The 22544-nt window shown below is 37.4% G+C and overlaps 1 protein-coding gene across 1 annotated transcript in view; it reads right to left on the bottom strand.

Moving 5' to 3' along the window:
* Positions 1–22544, bottom strand: part of LOC121667042 (guanine nucleotide-binding protein G(q) subunit alpha) — a 118889-nt gene that overhangs the window by 70558 nt on the left and 25787 nt on the right. Inside the window, exon 2 of the mRNA XM_042033134.1 lies at positions 8586–8770. Within this exon, the coding sequence (XP_041889068.1) occupies positions 8586–8770 (185 nt within the window). The remainder of the gene's footprint in view (positions 1–8585; positions 8771–22544) is intronic.

Genomic DNA, 22544 nt, shown 5'->3' with positions numbered 1-22544 from the left:
TGCTATTTAAAATATTCAGCAATGCAGTGAATGAGTACACCACTACAGCAATGGCAGCCAGTGCAAGTCATTGTTTATCACGCAAGAAGGACATGAGCTACAAGGCTTTACTGGCATGCCCCTCTCTGATTAGGATGGTTTTGTTTATAAAAGTTGCACCAGAAAAAGAAGTTTTTGTTTAAAATAGGGCCTTTCATGATGAGTCTAATAATAAGGCCACACGATTTCTTTTCCCTATCAGAAGCACTAGAATATCCCACCGGTGAAATTAGTAATATTCCAAGACTCAGCTTGGAAAAATGACTGGTGTTTAGACATTTTTCATAGAATGGGATTTTCAAGCAGTAAATAAACTATACAGAATGCAATATCATTACAAAAATTCTAAAAGAGCTTCTAAAAATTAACAAGCTTGCAAAAATAGACATATCCCCTCTAAATCACAAAAGGGTCCTTCAAACCTTCCTGACCATACTTTAAATACCACCTGCAAGGTCTATGTTCTCTCTTTCAGAAATGCATCATTTATCTCAGTGTGCAGGCTCCTCTGCAGGCTCCTCTGCAGGCTCCGCTGCAGCCTCTGAGAAGATGTGTCCATTCATGCATTCCTCAATCTTTTAATACATAAACAAATTCCCTTATGAGCAAGTTTGAATCAGACACAAGTAACTCCAACTTTCTTTAATAAAAGTCCATTTCATACTGCACATGTTACAGTAGATACATGTACTAGTTAAATATTTTCATGTCTTTTAGTGATGTCTCAGTTCAATACCAACAGCTCCGCCATGGCTCATTATCAAAGTCCCACTTAACTTGTTTTACTGCAAAAGAGTTTTTAAAAGTTGCTGACAAAGTGGCAAGTGGTTGGAAAAACTCCATCTTTTTAAAAACAAAGACTAAGTATTGATGTTAATTTCTTCCCCAAATTCCTAATGCACAGCTAAATAAAAATATCCATTAACTATTTTTGAAAAATGCCATCACATTTCATTTAATCCTGTGCCATTCTTTTCTTTGTAGACTACTGGATACAGCAGAATTTACAATATCTGATATGTTTTTGCACTATTTTGAATGGTTTTATTTTCAATCATTCATCATTACTCTTTCAACTTTTCAAAGGTCAAGGCATTATTTAAAAGTTAAGAGTGACAGAGAAAGTAAAAGAAAGAAAAAGTGAAAAAAATAACTAAAGAAAATTCATGAAGTTCTAGGGTTATATTTCACCTTTAAAGAAATCCTTTTTCAATCCAGACTTTGAATAAAAGCAGCTTTAAAAAATGCATAGGGTCAAAGGAGTAACAAAAACATACATTAAAAGTGTCTCAAAAATGTTCTGTGTCAGAAAACAGTTTTACCTGATTCCATGAGTCTATGACTGAGGGTAATGCCTATCAGTACACTGTATCTACAAATTGGTTTAGAAGATTAACAACTGAACAGTAAGCCAAATTTTAACTCTGGCCAGTAGGTCACATTAAGAAAAATGGAAAGTCATCATCAGAAACAATCTTAACTACTACTCTGATCATAACAGCTTTTCCACAGTACCATTTGTCCCATCAAACTGCTCAGAAACTCAGAAGAATGACAGGACCAATGAAGAGACACGAGAGTTAAGAGAAATGTTAGGAAGCAACTCTTGGTCACTATCCCTAAAACCCAATATTCAGCTTTCTTTCTCATGTTTGAAATTGTTCACAGAAGCTACGTGCTCATAGTAAATTATTTTCTTACCTATCCAGTAACTTAGGTCCACCACAGCAATCTAAATATTAAACAATCTACCGTCAAGATCTCTACACTTTCTTGACAAAGACCAAGCACACAACCATAGCCTTGTGATTGTTTGTTTGTTATATAACTGTTAGGAAAAAATTAAAATGTAACATGACTAATGTCATGCTTCAATTTTCCTCTGCCAACCTACTCTTCCAGAAGCAAAACCCTGGATTCTTGCCTCATTACTTACCTTTATGCAATCATCCTAAGTGAATACCAAGTCTAAGAGTGGAGCTACACAGGCCCATAGCCTGAAAACAGGTAGGGATGTGATTGGACTGATGAAGTGTAAACATCTGATTACCTCTTCATGCGCAGACTTTAAGGCTACTTTAACCATAGGGGGAAGAAGAGCAAAATGATCCTTCAGAAAAAGTAGAGGTCAAAGGAAATGATGTGAATACCTCTAGTGGGCGATATATCCCACAATACAAAACAAATTATACTTTAGAAACAAAAAAAGGGGGGCTGGGGGAGGAAGGAGGGCAGGGTGGGCTGTGTTTTGGTTTTTTTTGGTGGATTTTTTTAACAACTCTTTTGCCAAGCCAAAGCTGAATTTTATTATAAGACAAAACCTGCTTGCATCTCAGAAATTGTAATTTTTACCATAGAAGAAAAGCACACTGGACATGGAACTGAAAAAATCTGGACAAAAATATTGTCTATTTTATCTGAAGATCTATTAATTGATTGCGGCAAACGTTATTTCAAGCATCTTGTGTGTTATTAGAAATTACAACGAAGAAACAAGTAACTTCTAGTCATTCTACATGGTATAACCAGCACACAACAGGATCTGAATTCCCCAAAAAAGTTTACTGCAAGAAGGAAATATTCTCATAAATTTTCAGAGGGAAGTATGACAAAAATACTTCAATCTGAAATTAATTTTTGAAAAAAGTATTAGACAACCTTAGCCTCTCTCCTGTAGAAATGAATTAACTAATTAGGAAACGATTACTTTTAAGTATTACCTTCTTGAAAATACTTATATATGATTATGTTTATCCATTATCTCTATAAAACTGTATTGTATAAATAGCTATATTTATATAATGGCTGTTAATCATGAAGAAAGTCAGAACCATTCCAAGAATACACAATCTCACTACCTTAAAATATATGCCAAACTCCTACTACATACAAAAGTTGCCCTGAGCGCATTTCACATATTCATTGTGAGAGAAGACACTCACGTGAACATTTCCTTTCAGACACACAATATGCTCTGCAAGCAAAATAATTAAATAACAAACATATCTAAAATAAGATAGTCAGAAAGGAAGGAATTAAAAAAAATGCTAGAAGCATGCTTTCCTACATTTATGGCCCTTTATCCAGTGTGTGAGCAATCACAAAATCTACAAGAATCTGCCAGCATTATTACCACCCATTCATTCTCCACTCTAGCAGGAACTGTAAAACAATGGAACAGTAAAGATAAAACATGGCCATCAGGCCTCACACAAGTGTTTTTGTATGAGTTACTACATCTCATTAGTGAAAGGCAGTTAATCACTTAAAATGCTGTATTTAAAAAACAAAGACCGTCACGTAAAATAAAATATTAAAAAAGGAAGGAAAAAATCTTTTTGCTCTGCAAAAAGAGTAGCTAAAATTTAGTTTTCAAATTTATGTTGAACTGCAAGCTGACAATTTCCTCATTTCATATCAGTAAAATTAACTGCTGATTTACTGGAGAAAGGAAGAGTGTTCATTTACCCCATGTTTATTTTACACAAAGGTATTATACACTCTTCATGGAAGCATTCAACCCTGCTTCTCCAGCTTACTGTCATTTTCCCCACACATTTGGAAAAATAGCTGGAACTTGGGCTTCTGTTGGGATGAAATACTAAACACTTAAGCAGACCATAACAAGACAAAACAAGTAATCTACTAATCCTTTAGAGCAATACAGATAAATGCAAGAGACCTCTGCGGTAAACAGAGAGCAATCAAATGAGTGACTAGGAGAACAGAATGTAAACTACTACATATATGGGGGGCTTTTTGTTTGTTTAATTTTATTCAAATATAAAGAAGGAAAACAGCAGGAAGTAGGACAAAATGGTAGGCCACAGGTAAGTACATAAAGACATGCTGAGGTCAAATGTATGTAAGACTTGAGAGGTGCCAGAAAGAAAGCCAGGGAACGAGAGGAGCAAATGACTGATGGGAGACTGATAAAATGATGAGAAATACAGCTGAGGAGAGGCTGCTATCTAGTTAAGATTGTCAAAGTCCTCACAAAGGACTCTTTTCAAAGTGCTCAGGAAGAAACTGCTCATGGCTTTATTGGAATCCTAAAGCTCCCTGATCTATGTTGCCAAGGAGGAAACACAGCTATCAGGGAGATGGGCTTTCCCTCATGTTACAGCTCCTGGGGAAAAAAAAGCAAGCTATCCTCAGTTCCTTTGGCTGAATACATGTGGTTAAAGGAGCATGGTATTTTAAATCTTCTATACACTCTTGCATGTTATCAGACTGCAGCTATCTATTTCTTGCTAAAATAACGCCTATGGAGCTTCCAGGTATTAGAAGCATTTAACTCTTCTGCAAGACTTTCTACTTATTGGGTAATTTTACTTTGGTTTTGAGGGCATGGAGAAACACCTCAGAGAACTTAAATACCAACCAAGCACTACAGATTGTTAAATACTAACCAAGAACCATACAGGTTTCTCCATCTGCTGGAAGAGCCATTTCATTATCCCTGTTCCAAAGCAATAAGCATTTTATTTCACTGTCCCAATAACATCATTCTTGCTCTTTTTTTCTTTAATAAAACCCCCCTCTAAACCAAAAAACTTACTCTCCCAGTTTGCACACTACTGCTTTATATTCAGTCCTTCACACTCTGTGTCAGGTGAGGTGTCTGTGGGAAGCCCGTTCCTCCAAACCACACTTGTTTAACATCAAATTTCACCGGGAGATCTAAAACACTTAACATCCCCAACTGTTTACCCAAGACAAAAACTTAATGCAGCCTGATTCCATACCTGCTCTTATTGTCCCACTTCTGCCTGTAATTTTATTAGCTTCCTCCAGTGGATCTGTCTGACACAGAAAAAAACAAGCTAACAAAGCAATTATGGACTTGAAGATAATGCCAGTAAGATTTTGAACTTTGAAAGCATTTCCGATATCTGCTCATTTTGACTGCAAAACATTTCCCAAAGGAAACAGGCATAAATACAGACAAAAATTCATCAGAAAACACTCTTAGAAACTTAACAGCAAATGTCTAGGTCTACCACAAAACTTGCTTTTATGTTTCCAGCCTCTTTAAAAACTTTCCTGTAGCCTGTTCTTACAGGCTGCAGTTACTTACATTAGTTTTATTGTTATGAATATTTAAGAAGTCTCACAGGAAATTATGGGAATGGGATTCAAGTAAGGTTTCCTGCCTGTTAATCACCATGGAGTGATACCTTCCTGATACTGTCTGCTGGAACAGAGAGGCAACTTGTCCTTTGGAAGTTATATTACAATGGAATACTACAGGACAACAGTGGTATTTGGTGTTTAGTATAGTAGCAGATTCATTTGTCTAAGAAGACAAACTGCAAAAAGCTTAAACCTGTATTTTATTTTTTTAAAAATGTGCATTTGAATACCTGTGGTTGCACACGAGTTAGTTTGTACAAACAAAATTTGGAAAAAGGCAATTTTCAGAATTGCTTCTGAACATTTCTATAAAAACTAATGCTTTCCCTTATTTCATTAAATACTTACTACTCTAAAATTCAAAAGCCATACAAAAACTTCACAATTTCTACTTAAAAAAGAAGTTATGGAAGCACAGTAAAATTTACTTGGAAGGGAATGAAAAAAGTCTATAAGCAACCATTTCCTATGACAGACAAATTCCTAAGAGAAGAGATCACGCTCACCCATTATCTTAACCCTCAGAAGAGCTCACATTCTGAAGTTTAAACACATAAAAATAAATGTCTTTCAGGATATAATGCTCTGCCATCAGTTCTGAGATACTAGCTTCTAAACATTGTTACACTTCTCAATTGGCTTTCACTACTCTGATAATGAACCTTTCAAAACAGTCTGGGTTATTATAATACAGGAAAATGCATTTCACTCTCTGCCTCTTTAGTTACATTTGTGACTATGAATCCAAACACAATCCCACAAGAACTAACTTGCTAAACTTAGAACGTGCCTCTTGCTACATTGACTATGCTGAAGTAATCCAAATGTTGTGATATTGCACACCACACAAAGAACACAGCTGCCTACTTAACTGACTGCGAGGTATAAGGGCACTTCAAATTCCACCAGCATTCAGAGACTCAAAACACTCCAATTTTAATAAATCACAGTTAAAGGTATGAAAATTGGTACAGTAAGAGAAAACCATTTAGAGTGTAGCCCCAAAGTCTATTGCAGAACATGAAGAATTTGACGGAAAAAAAAGGGTAATTTTTCCTTAAGCCCAACCACATCAATACCAGTTTGACCTGCAATTTTCTAAACTACTGTGTACAACAGCTACTGTGCTAAAAATACGCTGTTACTCAAACTTTGAGATATCCTCTCCAGAGATAGGACCTCCTGATAGGAGATTCAAATTAATAGGAAGTGCCCTTCCTGTGTTTTCTAGACTGCTAGACTAATGAGTTTGTTTTCAACAGCCTGTAAAAAAAGGAGCAGATTTATCTGTTGACTGGTGTTCAGTGCTTTAAAGTAAGTGACCTTGTATACAAAGCCGAAGCGTAGTAGACCACAATCACATCTATTTAGGCACAATGCTGTAGTATGCTTGGTTTTTCCTGTATTCCTGGTGGAATTCGTACAGGAATTGCCTTGAGAACCTGGTAGTTGGTGACTTATTTTACTCTGCAAGTAGCCCTATTATAAACTGATGGGAATGCTTGTGAAGGACCTGAGCGCAGACAGACTCCTACGCTCAGAAAAGTAATTTTTAGGTAGGGAAAGTCAACAGTTCTGGCCATGTGTATACAGCTATGCCAAACCTACCAAACTCATTCAGCCATATAAAAACACTACAAAAAGTCAGCATGTCTAAAAAATATCTACAGAACACATACTCTGTAATATAATACAAGGAAAAAAGAATCCTAATCTACCATTAGGATTTCCAGATATTAAGGCAAATTTACAATCAATGCCAATTTTGAAGAAAAAATGTCCTTTATGATCAACTAACTTTTCAGGCCAGTATGCTTCATGCTTTGCACACAGCAAAAACATGGAGCCAAAAGGCTGAAATGCAAATGAAAATGCTAATACTAATTAGACATTTGATTTTGATTTATAGAGGATGAGGGGAAAACAGCTCCAAGCATGCATTTAGACTAGGAAATTTAACAGTCAAGAGTCTTACCAATTACAAATTTTTCAATCTTTTTCATGTGCACAAAAAAACCCACCCACCCTTAAAGAAGGTTAACAATATTGATTCTGACAGATGGGATCCTCCTGACTTCCTACTGCATGAAGTCATGCTCCTGCAAGACTCTAGTTATTGCACCATTACATCACCAACAAAGTGATGACCATCTGCAATGACTTCAGCAAATGCAAATGAAAAAACAACTCATCTTTAACCTGGTAATAAGCTTTATCTTTCCTACTTCTAAGTTAGCTGTCTTAAAATGCATACAGCAGTTCAATTCTAATAATTGAACTTCCAATGTTTAGACACAAAAGACTTGAACATTAACTCAAGTTTATTTCATTTTCTCTTTCCCAGTTAATGGAAGCTTTTTTATTGTAAATTTTGCTGCTCTTCGATAGTTTCTCTTAATAAAAAAATTTTGAATAAAAGAACTTTTGAGTAACTTATCAAAGAAAGTATTACTTTCATCCAGGACTACTAGATAATAATTAAATACTCTTTCACAGGATGGAAAGAAAGGTGAGCCATGCACTTTGCGACAGATCTTAAATTCTCCATTTGACAAAGTTGCTAATAATGGATCAACAGTAAAAATGCAAACAAGTTCTCAGGAATTGTTATCAAATAGAGCCTGCTTGAGCAGGGAGGTTGGACCAGATGATCCACTGTGGTCCCTTCCAATCTGACCCATTCTGTGATTCTGTGATATTGTAAGATAAGGACATGTAATTCTGTGGCTCACCATGTATTTTAAGAAAATATTAAGCATTTCATTCCTATTCATAGAATGCAACAAACTGTTGTAGTTACCATACTATTAAAATCTGAATATTAAAAAAACCTGGGAAAAAGTCAAGCTAGTCAGACATGACCCTTAGACACATTTCAAATGTATTTTGTCCTTTTTAACTGCAGTAACAGCATCAGTCTCAGAAGAATCTGACTGTTTTAAGGTCTTTACGGTGTAGAAAATTTTAATTTAACAATCTGTTCACACACAGGTATCCCCACCTATTTTTCTAATAATTTGAATTTTTTCCACTTGTAATGTAATAGCAACCCTTAGGCAGTAAAGTTTTGCTACACATCACAAGAATGGTTTAACTGTGCTCTAATCAGAACATGGCCTCACAGTAAAAGACAAGGGTTACTGAAGTCAAGTGGCAGCCTGCCATTAAACCTCTGTTCTGTGACGATCCCCCTCAGGCATCTTAAGAGAAGTCTCTTGTTTAAAAGCAGCACATTTGTGTGGTAGAAGTAGAAAGAATGGCAGAGAACTAAATGCAGGACAGGAAACACCCTTTTCTTCTGAGCTTTTAGTATCACTTCTGTGATGTGCAATTTTTTTTGAGACCTTCAGTATATTTCCCAAAATAAAAAGAGGAAAAGCTTCAGCTACAGAAATAAACAAAAATCTCACCTTGTTATTTTCACACTTGTATGGGATTTTGAGGGTATCCATGGCCTTGATCATGGCCTGCATTGCTGTAAATATATTCTGGTACACCAGTTTTGTAAAGCCCCTTTTGTCTTCATCAGAGTAACCTGATCCATGTATGATTCTCATCTGCTTGATAAATGTGCTTTTGCCACTCTCTCCTGTGCCTGCAAGACAAATAAGAAGGATATGCTTTACCCACTGGACACAAACATGACTTTTTTTGCACAATGCTGACAGCTTGCTTACTGCAGGGCTGAACAGTGTCAAGTGGTGCTTGGAAGGAAACTACAAGGACCAGTTCCGGGTCAAACAGCAGCATTGGTAGCAACTGAAGAACAACTGAATTAAAATTTGTGTTTTGATTTAACAACTAAACTAATAAGCAAAACGGAACTCCAAAATATACGTATTATATATGACTGCATATTTGAAAATCTTCTGTTCCTAAAGATGTAATTATTCAAAACTCTAACTTCATGTAACTACTATGAGACATTTCATCACGAAAATTCTGAGAGTAAGAAAAAAATTTTCCTAGGCTAACGCTCAGGATATTACAGTAATCTATTGGTATTACAAGCAACAGATATATCTGTGTTTTGTTTTTTTTTTTGGGTTTTTTTTTTTGCAGGGGTGTTGGCTTGTTTGGAGTTTCTTGCTTTGTTGTGTTTGTTGGCTTGGTTTTTTGCTTGTTTGTTTGAGGGGGTGCAGTTGGGTTGTGGTTTTTTGTTTTAAGCTAGTATTGTTACAATCAGACCCCATTAAACTTCAATCTCAGAACTACGTGAAATCACTGTTAATTAAAATTTGGCTCATATTTATTAATGAGCAGTCATTCCTTCCATTAAATTTTTTTCATGTCTTTATATGCTTTGTACTAAAAGTAGTTTATTGATGAAATATGACTGTTTGTCAACTTGAAGTTAAGATCTGTGTTGGAAACTTCACAAAGGTTACAACACACAGCACTTTACTCCAATTCAGCAAGCTCATCGGTGACTACAAGATCTAATCTATATTATCCCTGTGTTTGCTTGTGAGGAGGAGTTGAATCTGCACAGCTACATAAACCCTGTGTTCACCCAGCTACTCAGCCCTGCAGAAAACAAAACGCATTGCTCAGTGCTCTGTTTTTCAGACTTTCAGTCCGGGCTTTATTTCAGTCATTTCTGTAAAGCTTTCATGCCTCATGGCCAGGACAATGGCAGCCTTACAGGCCTCTTATATAATGTTTTAGGTGTCTTCTCAGAAAAGTGTATTTCACAGCAGTGCAGTTTATAGGAGTAACCCTTAACTATTTCTGAGATAGCACACACTGCAAAATCTAAGCCCTAAAAACTTCTGCCCTTACCAAGAGCGTAATTTTGAAACTTTCACTCCCATTTCCTGCACACATATAATGAACTTCTAATGCAGGTTTTCCTTACACATTCCCAGAAAATCAAACATGATGTTACAGACTACAGAATCAGGATGCTTTGGCTTAGAAGGGACCTTAGAGACCATCCAGTGACAACACCCCCTCTTGCCGTAAGCAGGGACATCTTCCACTAGACCAGTTTGCTCAGAGCTCCATCTAACCTGGCCTTGAGTACTGCAAGGGATGAGGCATCAGCAACTTCTCCGGGCAGCCTGTGCTAGTGCCTCACCACCTTCACATGTAAAGAATTCCTTCCAATATCTAATCTAAACCTACCCTCTTTCACTTTAAAGCCATTTTTCCTTGTCCAAGCACTACATGCCCTTGTAGAAGTCCCTTTCCAGCTTTCTTATAGGCTCCATTTAGGTAATGAAGTGCTGCTAGATCACCTCCTTAGAGATCAAGACATTGACTGATACCAACTTGTGCCTTCTACTGCCTCATTCATTCCTTACAGAACAAGTTAAGAAATACATTTTGGCAATAAGTTCCTAAAATTTTACCTATTTACCATAATAAACAAAACCAACCCTCGGTAACAGCCTGAACAAGACTGAGTGGGCCTGTTTCACCTGGTGAAAAGAAGAAAACCTGAAATAACGTAAGAAAAAAAATCTACATGTTCTTCTGAGAGGATATGAATGCCATACGGGCTTTGCTAGCGACTGCTTCCACCACCATCATCCTACAAATACATCTAGCTGATACAAGGTGAGAGCAAAGGTGAAACAGCAGTGTAGTGGATCAACTAAATGGACCAATGGGGGATAAAACCATACTGAGGCCAATTTTCTGCTGGCTACCACTGTACATTTAGATTAGTCAAGTCAGTTCTCTGAAGCCAGATGAGTAGTATCTTCTCATCTGTCAGAAGACTGCTGAGGCCACACAATGTACCTGAGTCTCCATCATAACCAGAATACCATCACCACACTCCCTCATCTTTTAAAAAACATGACTTTCAACCTCCCCTCGCACCCCTCCAATCCTAATACAATTCTTTGCCTAGTACTTAGGAAAGAATTGAATATTGTAACTGAAAAAAACCCCACACTCCTGATTCAAGCACATAACTTGATTGATCATCTGACTTTTAAAACTTTTTCCCAGATAAAAATCAACCTAACAAATGAATAAAAAGAGATTAACTGTCTTCTAAAAATAATAAAGAAGTGTCTGTAAAAGTGATGAACTCCCATTCAAGCACGGCATAGAGAATTACCAAATTTTTAAGAGCTTAGCATCTTAAAAACTGAAAATTTCTGGAAACTTCTTCTCTTTTTTTCCTTGAAATGTTAATAGCAACAAGTATTACTGTATCATCAAGAATTTTACAACCAGAGACCTGAAAGTACTTCTAGCAGTATGATATCCAAAAACAGAATCGGGAAAGAAGTCAGGTTGCTTAAACACAGAGTAGATCCTTATACAGGCACTTGCACCACTTACATACATAACATGTACAATTTGTTGTATTGTTGCTATTTCTCCTGGTGCATATGCTGCAAAAATCAAGCTACAGAATGTTGAAATGCAACATTCTTTGGTCTGTGAAACTTATGGAAAAACTTTAAACAAGGTTAATTTTAAATAGGTGACAATGCAGCTACTAGCAGAGTAGTTACAGAACTCGAGGTGACTGACAAAGAAGATACAGGAGACTGACTTAAAAGTAAGACAATGTCAGTCTAGAATTGACAAGCCTTTCCTTCATGTGGTTGTGCTACGCATACCTGTACTTGTTTTTGCAATTCTCTGCATTGCGACCTTAAAAAAATCTCAAATATACTATCTTCAGATCAAATATGAGACTGTTTTTTAACTAAAACAATAAACATACCATTCTCTAAGCAAAATTCAAACTGGCATCTGTTAAACACTGTGAAACACTGCTAAGCTACACCTGATAGTGTTTTTTTTCCCAAGTTTGACCTATGAAAATGCAAGAAAAACCCGCTATTTTATTGCTTGAAATTTTCTGTTTAAATTAGATAGAAGAGGATATTCATCATATGTAAGGACAAAGGAGAAAGCCACTGAAATCCACTGCCCTGTTACTCACTGTACACAGACATATTTACTAGGAACTGTCAACCAACAGTGTGTAGATTTGCAGAAAACTGGCTTTCATCTTGGAGCTTGGATGCAGAAAGAAGCCTAGAAGTACCTGGAAAGTGAAGCTTCATGGGTCAGAGTAGAATCAACATCCTACACAGATGAGCAGAACCATATTACAACCACAGTTTCATCAAACATTACTCAGACAAAGCAGTCGGTTGTACACTGCCTCATAGATTTACAGAAAAGTGGAGCAATCAACCTTATCAGATAGTAAATAGCAGAGTAACTCCTAGGAGGAGTAAGTGCTGAAAGAGTAATAGAGGTAACATATGAGAAGAAAAATACTTTCTTTCAAATATTAAAGTTACATTTCACTTGGAAGAGAGTTTTATGTCCTCTATGCTACTACTAATTCAGTGATAGAGAAAACAAAAAATATGGTTTAGTCTGTTGCTGTTCCAGCAGTGGAATACAGGAGGATCACATTTCTGCCGAAACCAAGTATGGCTAAATGAAAACATAAAACTGTGCAGAATTCAGGCCTTGGACCAGCTTGGCTTTGTAGGTGACAAAATCAGTAGAAACATATTATGGAATGCATGAGATCATCCCGGGAGCTGAAGCAAAGAACCACTTAGAACAGCAGCTTTCAGGCTCACAGTTGAAGGCTACTGTTGGGATGGATATTTGGCTGGTAAGACTGCAGCAAAACTCCCTGAGGTGGAGATGAAGCTGCCCAGCTCACCCTGTAACATATATCTGGGTAAGTTCTGGAGCAGAACCAGAATATCTCCTCTCCATCAAAAGAAGACAGCAAGGCCAGTGAAACAAGGAGGCTCCCACACAAACAGCTCAGTCCATGTTACGTGGTCATGCACCTAGGCAGACTGTGTTCTCAACTCGACATCTTAGGAAGAGATCCTTACCTCTACAGCAGCCTTGACCATCATCTTGGTCAACAGTTGCCACAACGGAGTTGTCCTGCTTCAAGCTGGTACAGCTATTGCTCAGGCATTCCTTCCTAAATGAAGCCTGCTAGTGCTCTATAGAACTTTTTTCTCTACTGCTGAAAAAGTGTTCTGTCCATGACATTGTATCACTGTATCATACCTCTTGAAAGATATGTAAGTACCAACCTACATCTCCAACCAATTTACACTACTATATAAGTTAATAACTTATATGTAAGTTATAAGTTAATAACTGAAACTGACCATCTTGGTCATAGAAACACCAAAGAATTTAAGTGACAACTCATCCAGAGACATGAACAGAATTCCTGTCAGGAATTACCAGTCTTGATAATAAATACAGTAGGCATACCTGTATTTTTCATAAAATGAACAGTAGTACCATTGTACCTTCCTCGTGTGATTATCTAACTCCTTAATTGACATTAATAGATTAAACCTCACAAGAGTTGCTTGATGTTAGGAAACATTTCAATGGCATTTCATTTAGTGTTACAGAAAAGCCTACGAAACAGGAAAGCATCTCAAATTTCAAGCAAAAAAAGCCAGAAAGAGAGCTAAGGTGTCCTGAAGTCTGTTCCTACATCAATAGCACCATGTTTTGCAGTTATGTTAAAAACTGAATGGAATAACTACAAAAAGCCAAGTTTGGTGAGAACCCCAGCAATGGCTTTTTGGGATTTAACAATGCACAGGTTTAAGTAAGAACCACTCAGGAAAAAATGGGAGAGGGGTACATACTCTTCTATTGCCAAGTGTTTGCTCCTCTGATAGAATATCTTTAATTTAAAATCACTACATAATCTTCTCACTTGTTTTGCTTACAAACCACATCTGCATATTCCACTTGCTTTTAAAAAAAAAGTAAGCATATAATCATTTCACCGTTCACTAAATTCTCCTCTGTATCATTTTAGTAATTTATAAACATTTCATTAAGATGGCTGTCAATATTCTATACAATATTATTTCATGAATTACTAATGTAACAACAAAAAAGAGCCTGGCAAGACGAGAAAAGTTTTCTTCCAAGAAAGGATGGATAGAATTTTATGAAGTAGATAATTACCTCAAATAAGGAACATGAAACACCTACATTCATGTAGAGCAATTTGTTTCAAAAATAATCTTGAACATCTTAAATATTTATGAAAAACTCAGCAAATGTTATCCATTACAAATATTACTAAAGTTGTTCCATCATTTCCTTACCTACATTATAAAAATTGTATTAACCATCTTCCTTTAAAAAGGGAAAGAATACCTGCTCTTATGTGGACAGCTAGTCTGAGTGGTTTTTACAGTAGAAAAATCGTCTTACAAATTTAATCTGGTTGTGTTTGAGAAGACAATAAAGTTATGATTTTGCTTGTCATTCTAGTGCAGCCACAAAACTTAAAGAGAAACAAAACTAATACTCATCCCTATTTGTGCAAGTGATGCAATTAAAACAGTTCAAGTGAGTACTACAATAAAGCCTAAGACAGATACTGAATTACTGACAAAAAATGGAAGGAAATGGAGGATAGAATTAAAACATAAAATTCAGGGGATATTCTGTAGCTTCTTAAATTAATGCAAGCTTTTTCATAAACCAGAACTTCAAACTCCTTTACAAGAAATGCAGTTAATCAAATACCGCTTTGTGCCAGATAATCAAAACTACACTGCAAAACCTTTATGCAGCTAGGCACAGCTCATTACTGAAAGTCAGCACCCTCTTCTCTACACCTTCAATTCAGAAAAAAACCCCAAACCCAACCAACCAACCAAAGAAATCCAAACCAGCAAGCCCCCCCAAATCAAAACAACCAGACAAATCAACAAAAAAAAAAATACGACCACTCCCTAAGCCCCCACCCAACAACACAGAACCTCCTCCTTACCTTTTATAGCTATGAACAGCTAATCCTCACCATTTTAGAAGTATCTTATTATGGTTTACATGTAACTCAGAGGCAAAAAACTGAGAGAAGAGATAAACTGACTGCTTTCACAGAGCATAAGTAATTCCTCAAGAATTCTCACAGCTTTATAAATGGGTTCAAAGCAGGACAGGATCCCACCTTGTGTGACCTTCTCCTTTCTCTTGAAAGGATCCCTCTGATAAACCAGGGAATCCCTAAAGAGAAACAAGTCTTTCCACTCTGCTTAATTTTCCATTTTATACCATTTGGAGCAACTTCGACAAATTCTGCCTAAAGAATTCGTCTGTGCAGAAAAAGTGCCACAAATCAAATTTCACCCTCAAAAATATTTTCGTGATGCTACTCAAAACTCAACAGAACAAGAAACTGTTTAAAATCAGTCTGTTGGCTGCTGTTTTTTCCATGGAAATGTTATAAACAAAACCAGAAGCAAACATCAGCATTCATAAAAGAAGGTATCATACGAACTCTTACCTTCCTTGCACAGAGGGAAGGCAAAATCTGGCACATGATTAATTTCAAATGAATGTTTATATGAGGGCGTTGGAAAGCAGACTCAAGTAGATTCTAAAGCACATGCATGTCAGAATGGATCGTTTATTATCTTTGAGATCAGTATAGTACACAACCGTCTACAAATCGACATGTATGTTTTCTGTAAGCTATTTATTAAAAGAAAATGGTAATAATACACTGACCACCACCTGATTTTCTGTGAAAACTACCTTAACTACTATTTGGATAAAGACTGGGTTTAGGGCTTAAATCTTTTATGGTTCCTTCATATTCCACCCACAGCTCTTCAACTCTGCAACTAAGCTGGACTGAAAATGATGGGGGCTGAGACAGGCCATACAACCCTACATGTCGTGCAGGTCTCCAGGGGGATTCTCCAGGAACTGCAGTATGAGACCTGTTTCCCTGCACTGCAAGATAAGGCTTGAGTTAGCTCTACACTTTTAGTAAGGAAGATACATAAAATGTACTTACCTAATGATTAAGTCTTTCAAGTTTCTTTCACCTTCTGTCACTCAGAGGGATTATGAACAGATATACATAACTCATATTCCTAACAACTCTGAGAGACACCATTTCACGGACAGTATAAGCCACTGTGATCAATCAAAAGCAAGGATAATTACCGGTAGCATTCAAAATTGCAATAGTGTTCCTTTATTTTTATCATGGAAGGGAATAAGAGACCTCTACTACTTTAAACCCTATGTCTTCAGAAAAAAGTGGTCTTCATGTCTAAGATACAGCAACAGAGTTTGTTTGGCCATCTGTGTTTCCCCCATGTCATGGGCTAACATTCTTCTACCCTACTGAAAACAGCAAAAGATGAATATTTCTCTGACATGTTCATCATCAAACATAATTATCACGCACAAGAACATATCAACAAAACAACAGCTGTATTTACCTTGCACACAAAGCCTTATACTTTGCATGTTCTGCTTTCATAAGGTATAGTTAGGAATTCTGTGAGCTATTTTCTACTCTGTTTTCAAGAAGTACTGTAGTACTCAGAGTATATTGGATGTGCATTTGCATCCATCTGAAACACCAATACTAATCAGTATATTACGTAATTTGTTCATTTTTAACAATATGTTAACAACAACTAACTGCAAAAACATGAGAACACCTTTTCCAAAGTTTTTTTTTTCAATAACATTTACTCTATTCTATGTTTGCGAACTCTATTTTGAAAACCTACCACTCATACATAGAAAGGCTCTATCCAGGAGCTGAAAGTATACAGTACAGCATTTTCTTTATTAGAATGGAAACATGCTTACAAGTTAATTGCTTTGCTACACCAAAACTAGTAAAAATATGAATTTACTGAAAACAAGTCATATGAATAATAGCACATTTGTTATGATCAAATATTTATGTCAAGTAACATTTCTGATGGTAAATATTATTATCTGAAATGAAAGACTAAGAACAGCAACTGCTTTGTAGCGTTTTGGTACATTTTTCCTCAAAAATGGCTGGCCACTGCTTCCAAGAATGATAATCACTCCAATTCTGAGCTTTAGTCTAGATACCATGAAGCACTCCTTTCAGGGGAAAAATCCTAATGAATGAACACAAAACCCCTTTGCTTTTCAACCTTTTTATATGTCCTTCATTCATACCAAAGAAAGACCATTTTCATATTGATTGAGATGATTTAAAAATAAGAAAGAAAAGCAAATCATGCTGGTTCTTCTCACACATGAAGAGAATTAATAGTTTTCCCACAAAGCTATTTGAGGTCTTTTTGTGTCAGGTTGTGTACTCCTGAGGAAGGCATTCAAGCTGTTCCCTTGCTCTCTTCTGCTTGTGCTTTTTTGCTGTTCATGTTTCAGAGCTCTCTATGACCTCTGTACTAAGAAGATAACATGACAGCTGTTCCCAAACATGTAATTAGACAAGAGTCAGCTTACCAGTATAATTATCAAACTTACACTACAAACATAAAGGAACTTCATATGAAATATTGGTATGCATATACCTGTCAGATAGCTTCCTTGGTCCATAGACAGGTAGCACCAGACGTGAGACAGAGGTTTCTTTCAAGCCTCAAATATACCCCCAGTGCTAAAATGATGAAATAATTTTTGCTTTAGTCTAACTACACACTAACAAATACAAACAAAATGCAGGGTCTTTCAAGCAGAGCCCTGAGCTGCCTGCAGTAAGGAATCAGCTGGGGTAATTAATTTTTTTTAATAATACACCTTACAACTGTGTTACACATTGTGTATCTTTCTGGTTTCCTAGGGGAACACATCTTGAGAGCACCATAAAGGCAATACTCAATGGTACAGCTAAAGTCTTACAGTAAGTATTTTTCTCTAGTATTTAACCCCTTTCTCTCATGCCTCCACACTCCTCTTCCTTCCCCAGAGACTGAAGAGATGGTGGTAACTGAAACTCACATCCACCTGGTTTCAGGCCCTCTCAATGAATGAGCATCCATTCCACTCCCACACACCACCAACCCAGTCACTCCATTTAGGGCCTCAATGTCATTACAGCCGATCATAGCCTTAAACTGGAAGGAGCGTGGGGCGGGGGGAGCTCAGGCATTTTATAAGGAACAAAGAAACCTCCTAACAGAAAATAGAACAGAGCAGGCAGCTTCAGCAGATTGGGCTGCTGGGAGAGCAAAAAAAGAGGTGAACTGGGGAGCACAAAGGCAAGTCCAGAGCAGACACTCCTTTCAAATCAGCAGTTGTGAGTAGTCCTGGAAAGAACTTTTGCCTTCCCCTTCAAGGCAAAGCTCCTCCCGGCAGGCCTTCACTCCGTGGACATGTAGGGCTGCAGAGCCCAAGGCTGTTCCTCTTGCCAGCCTCCTTCCAGATGCAGAGCCGATTAAGCAACCATTAGACACTGTCCCCAAAAGACCCAATCCCTTACTACAGGCAGCATTCCCTCATCTCTTCACCCCCAAAGGCACACACAGAGCCCAGCAGGGCTGACAGACCATGATAAGAAGCTCTGGCACAGCAGCTATACAGTAAAAACACAGTACTCCATTTTTACTTTCTTCCCTCAAATACTGTGAGAGGCTCAAGTGTTGGGTTTGTGTTCCCCTTGTTCCTACATTCACAGTGTTGCTCACAACTTTGTGTGTTTCTCGGCGCACACTGGCAGGGGTGCGCACATACACTGTGAAATCCAGGCTGGCTCCAAGGCTGAGCCCATTATAAATCCACCCAGAGGGAAGCACAGTTCCAGATACTGTGGCACATTTCCTGCAGCTTATAGTAGATCATCCTGAGCTTGAGAGTGCTTTTTAACTGCTACTTCCCCTGGAGAGTCACTAGTTTTTGAGGGGTTTTGCTGTCCTCTTGCATTTTTCATCTTCACAGGCATTGCAAGAAGCCATATTTAATTAAGCAGCTCCTCCAAAATTAAGGTAGACCCCTTGCACACTTTTTCCTCCTGCAAGGAGAGGGGACCTGGGCAAGCCAGCTTATTAGATGGATAGGAGTGGCACAATTGCTATATTATCATAGGTCTTATTTCAACCATTACAAATCTCGCAAGTTTGGAATAAAATTGATAAAGTAAAGATTGAACAAATCATGTTTTAATCATGTTGTTGTTTATTTTTATATAAATACCACCTATGCACATACTTTCATGTGCATACGTACACACAGAGTGATGAACTCTCTAAAGACATAAATACAACACTAGCACTCTGAATTTAAGAAATCAGGTCAAGGGTAATATTACCAAAGAACAATTTTATAATTAAAAAATTATAATTAGATTCTCCACCCCTCCCCCCCCCAAAAAAAAATCCCTGCTTTTTATTAAGAAAAAAAAAATTGAATAGCTAAATTCTGAGAGGACATCCTTGCTAGCTTTACACAGTACATCATACAGGTATTTCCATGCTTAGTACATGATAGAAATGCAGCATTCTTTTCAGATACTGCATTTGCTCATGAAAATAGATGAAAAGGTGAAAAAAATTTAAGCTTAGGGAAAGTGAGGGATGAAGACTACTACTGGGTCAGTAATAACAAGGACTGTCACGGTCAGTAACAACAGGGACAAGCAGGCAGGTTTTATGGTCGAAGCATCCGGTGCCATCTTTCTGCATTTGCATTTTTAACAGCACAGTGTCCTAGCACGCATACTGCTTAAAGCATCGTGTTGGTATGGCTGAACAGAGTAACATTTTAATGTTCTGCTTCTCCAGCAGAGAAAGTCAGGAGGCAGCACTCTGGAGCACCACACTGTCGCACAGACAGCATCCATGGCTTGTGCCCCTTCAGACTGACCACACAGGGCCCAGTTCCCATGCCACTGACCTGCTCAGCTGAGCAACTTCAGCAGCTCAAAGGAAGAGTCTACAATCACATCTCTGACATGCCAAAACAGACAGCTACAGGACCTCTTGTTCTCTTCAAGAGAAACTTCTGATCCTCCTTATACTGACCTTGTTGCTGAAGTTATATATTTATTTAGACCTGATTATATAATTTGATTCTACACCAGATTGTTACCTACACTGAAAGTTTTTACATTTTTTTGTATTTTTATTTACATAAACAAAGAATGCATGGATTAATACATAACTACTTTTTCCTTATAAAGGTAATAAAACTCATAAGATAACATCAATCAGAACTCAGTTAAAATTGTGGAGAAGCAACATGCCTTCCTGAGTCTCAGAAAAATATCCTTTTACTGGATACTCTTACAGTATTAGAAGAAATCTCCAGAAATGCATGAACCAGATGGGGTCTGAGTTATAACTACTATTGTACTGTTGTAACAACTCAAACATCAGCTACTCTAGCCAATAGTGTGTACCACCCAGACGTGGATATGTAACTTAGGAAAGGCCACCTCCTTTCTCTCCTACAGTTGATTCATTGCTCTGACCTCTTCTGAAATTAGATGTGGCTTTCTGTTTAATTAATTAAAGTCCACATGCTGTTCATTAGCATTTAAGTAAATTATTTGCATTATAAATCCTGGTTCATCTGAGATAAAGTTCTAAATTCACTCACTATTCTTAGTAATTAGGCTTTCTATGGTGATAGGGTTTTGTTTTATGAACATTAATGTAATTCTGGTTTTCACTTGTTGTACTTGCATCTGGTTTCAAAAAGATTATATTGAACATATTTCTAGCCCCTTTCAGAGCTATGGAGAAAGATCATGATAACACTAAGAATCTGTTCCTGTTCTTACATAGTACACCGAAGTAGAAAAAATTTAACTGTCAGGGCAAAGAACTGTAACACAACAGCAGTTCACACAGGCACAAAGTGGCAGGGTGAAGGACAAGTTTCTGTTAGCCGTTATTCTTCTTTCTACAGGAAACTTTTACTTCCAGGAAGTAAACATTTATTTAACACGTCATTCCTTTGCACAATAGTTGAATGAGAAGTATTCTAGCCCAAATTTTTAGTTTATGTTTTAGGTTATTAAAATGTTATCCACACAAGTCAATATTCTTTATAAATTTTTTTAATTATAATTTCAGTTCACCTAAGAAAACCCACAACACAACAACCAAGGGCATATCCAGTTGTCAGCCCAAACCACAGAGGTAACTATCCAAAGCTAAACAAGGATTTGCTTCCAACAACCACAATGGCATGATGTTGAAAGGTGATTATATTTGGTACCTCTGTATTTACTTCTACTTTTGCATCATTCTTTTTATACCCTTGTAGTAACAATAAAAAAACAAAACAGAACAAAAAAACCCCCCACATATTTTACACAGGCCTGCAAATGTAAGGAGTCCCTGTCTGTGAAGGTGTGGAGGAAACATGATGTGAAATTCCATCAATTTCTCAATGTTTTAAAAAGACTTTTTGTTTGATAAACTGTAGTCTTTGATTCCTTTTCATATAGGATTGGACTGTCTGAAAATATATCATGAAAACTCTGGGAAATGCAACAGAAGATATTAAAAATTTTCTTTTTGTTATCAGGTTTGTTTTAGGAGAAAGGCAGAAAGAAATTACAAGCAACAGCTTATTTGACTAAAAATTAGCCCACAACTTTTACATCTATAAAAAAATCCCCACAGCATAACATTCCTATTGCTCTAGAGGCCTTGAATCTTGTGTAACAAAAGTTGATTTTATGGAGAGTACAAATGCTGAAAATGCTAGCATTTTTCAAAACAAGGAAAGGTATTGAGATAAACACCATCTTCCTACACTAGCATCACAATTTCTAACCTACAGACCCCTCCATGCAGCTTTCGTTTTTGTTCTGCGTAATTTGCAAAATGACCACCAGGTCAATGTCTTCTCCTAAACCTCCAGCAGCTGTCCAGCCTCACCCTGCAGGTTTCTGCACTGTGCAAACCAGAAGAGGAGAGCTGTGTGTGTCAGAAACAACCTCTGCCCAGGACATGATGATGGGAGCTGCCAGCCAGCTCTCCCCAGTCAGGCACAGCTCAGCCCTTGGGGAGGGAGTACCAGGAAAGAGCCCTTCCTCCACTCACTAACCAGAAACTGACAAGGCAGTTCCCTATAAAGGTCATGGTGCAGAATTTATTTCTGGAGACTTTTAAGGTCCCTCTCCAGCCTTCAAGTACAAGCAACATGGAGCCATTTGGCTGCTGTTGGACAGGTGAGCGAGAGGTGACTGAAAAAGGACAAGGCTGACACTCTCAGCACCAGCAGCCAACCCTTAGTCCACACTTTGCAACATTTTTGTCTTCAAGACAATGGGAAGCAGAAAACAGTGTGATAGCAGGGAGTTCTGAACTATCCTTCTTTTCTCCTCTGGTCAGTTGTCAGGTTTTGGGGCATTTTGCTGACTCCAGCTGTCTCATTTGTCATTAAAAAAATGAAAGAAAAAGCCCAGCTGCTTCAACAGTATTACCCTACAGATCCAACCACCATGGGAAGCCTTTGAGCATTAGCGGAAGGTTAAAACCACCACACCCTCCCAGGCTGCTGAATCACGTGTACACATCCAGTACAATCAACGCCTCACACTAATTGCCAATTACCTAAAACACTTAAAACACTTAAAAAGTGTTTGCCATGAAGAAGCTGCATTCAATTTTTCT

This window comes from Corvus kubaryi, unplaced genomic scaffold, assembly GCF_017639235.1.
Source record: "Corvus kubaryi isolate FWS band 111438036 unplaced genomic scaffold, C.kubaryi_AGA036_p1.0 37357, whole genome shotgun sequence".
NCBI lineage: Eukaryota > Metazoa > Chordata > Aves > Passeriformes > Corvidae > Corvus > Corvus kubaryi.
This window is presented reverse-complemented; position numbering and strand designations above follow the sequence as displayed.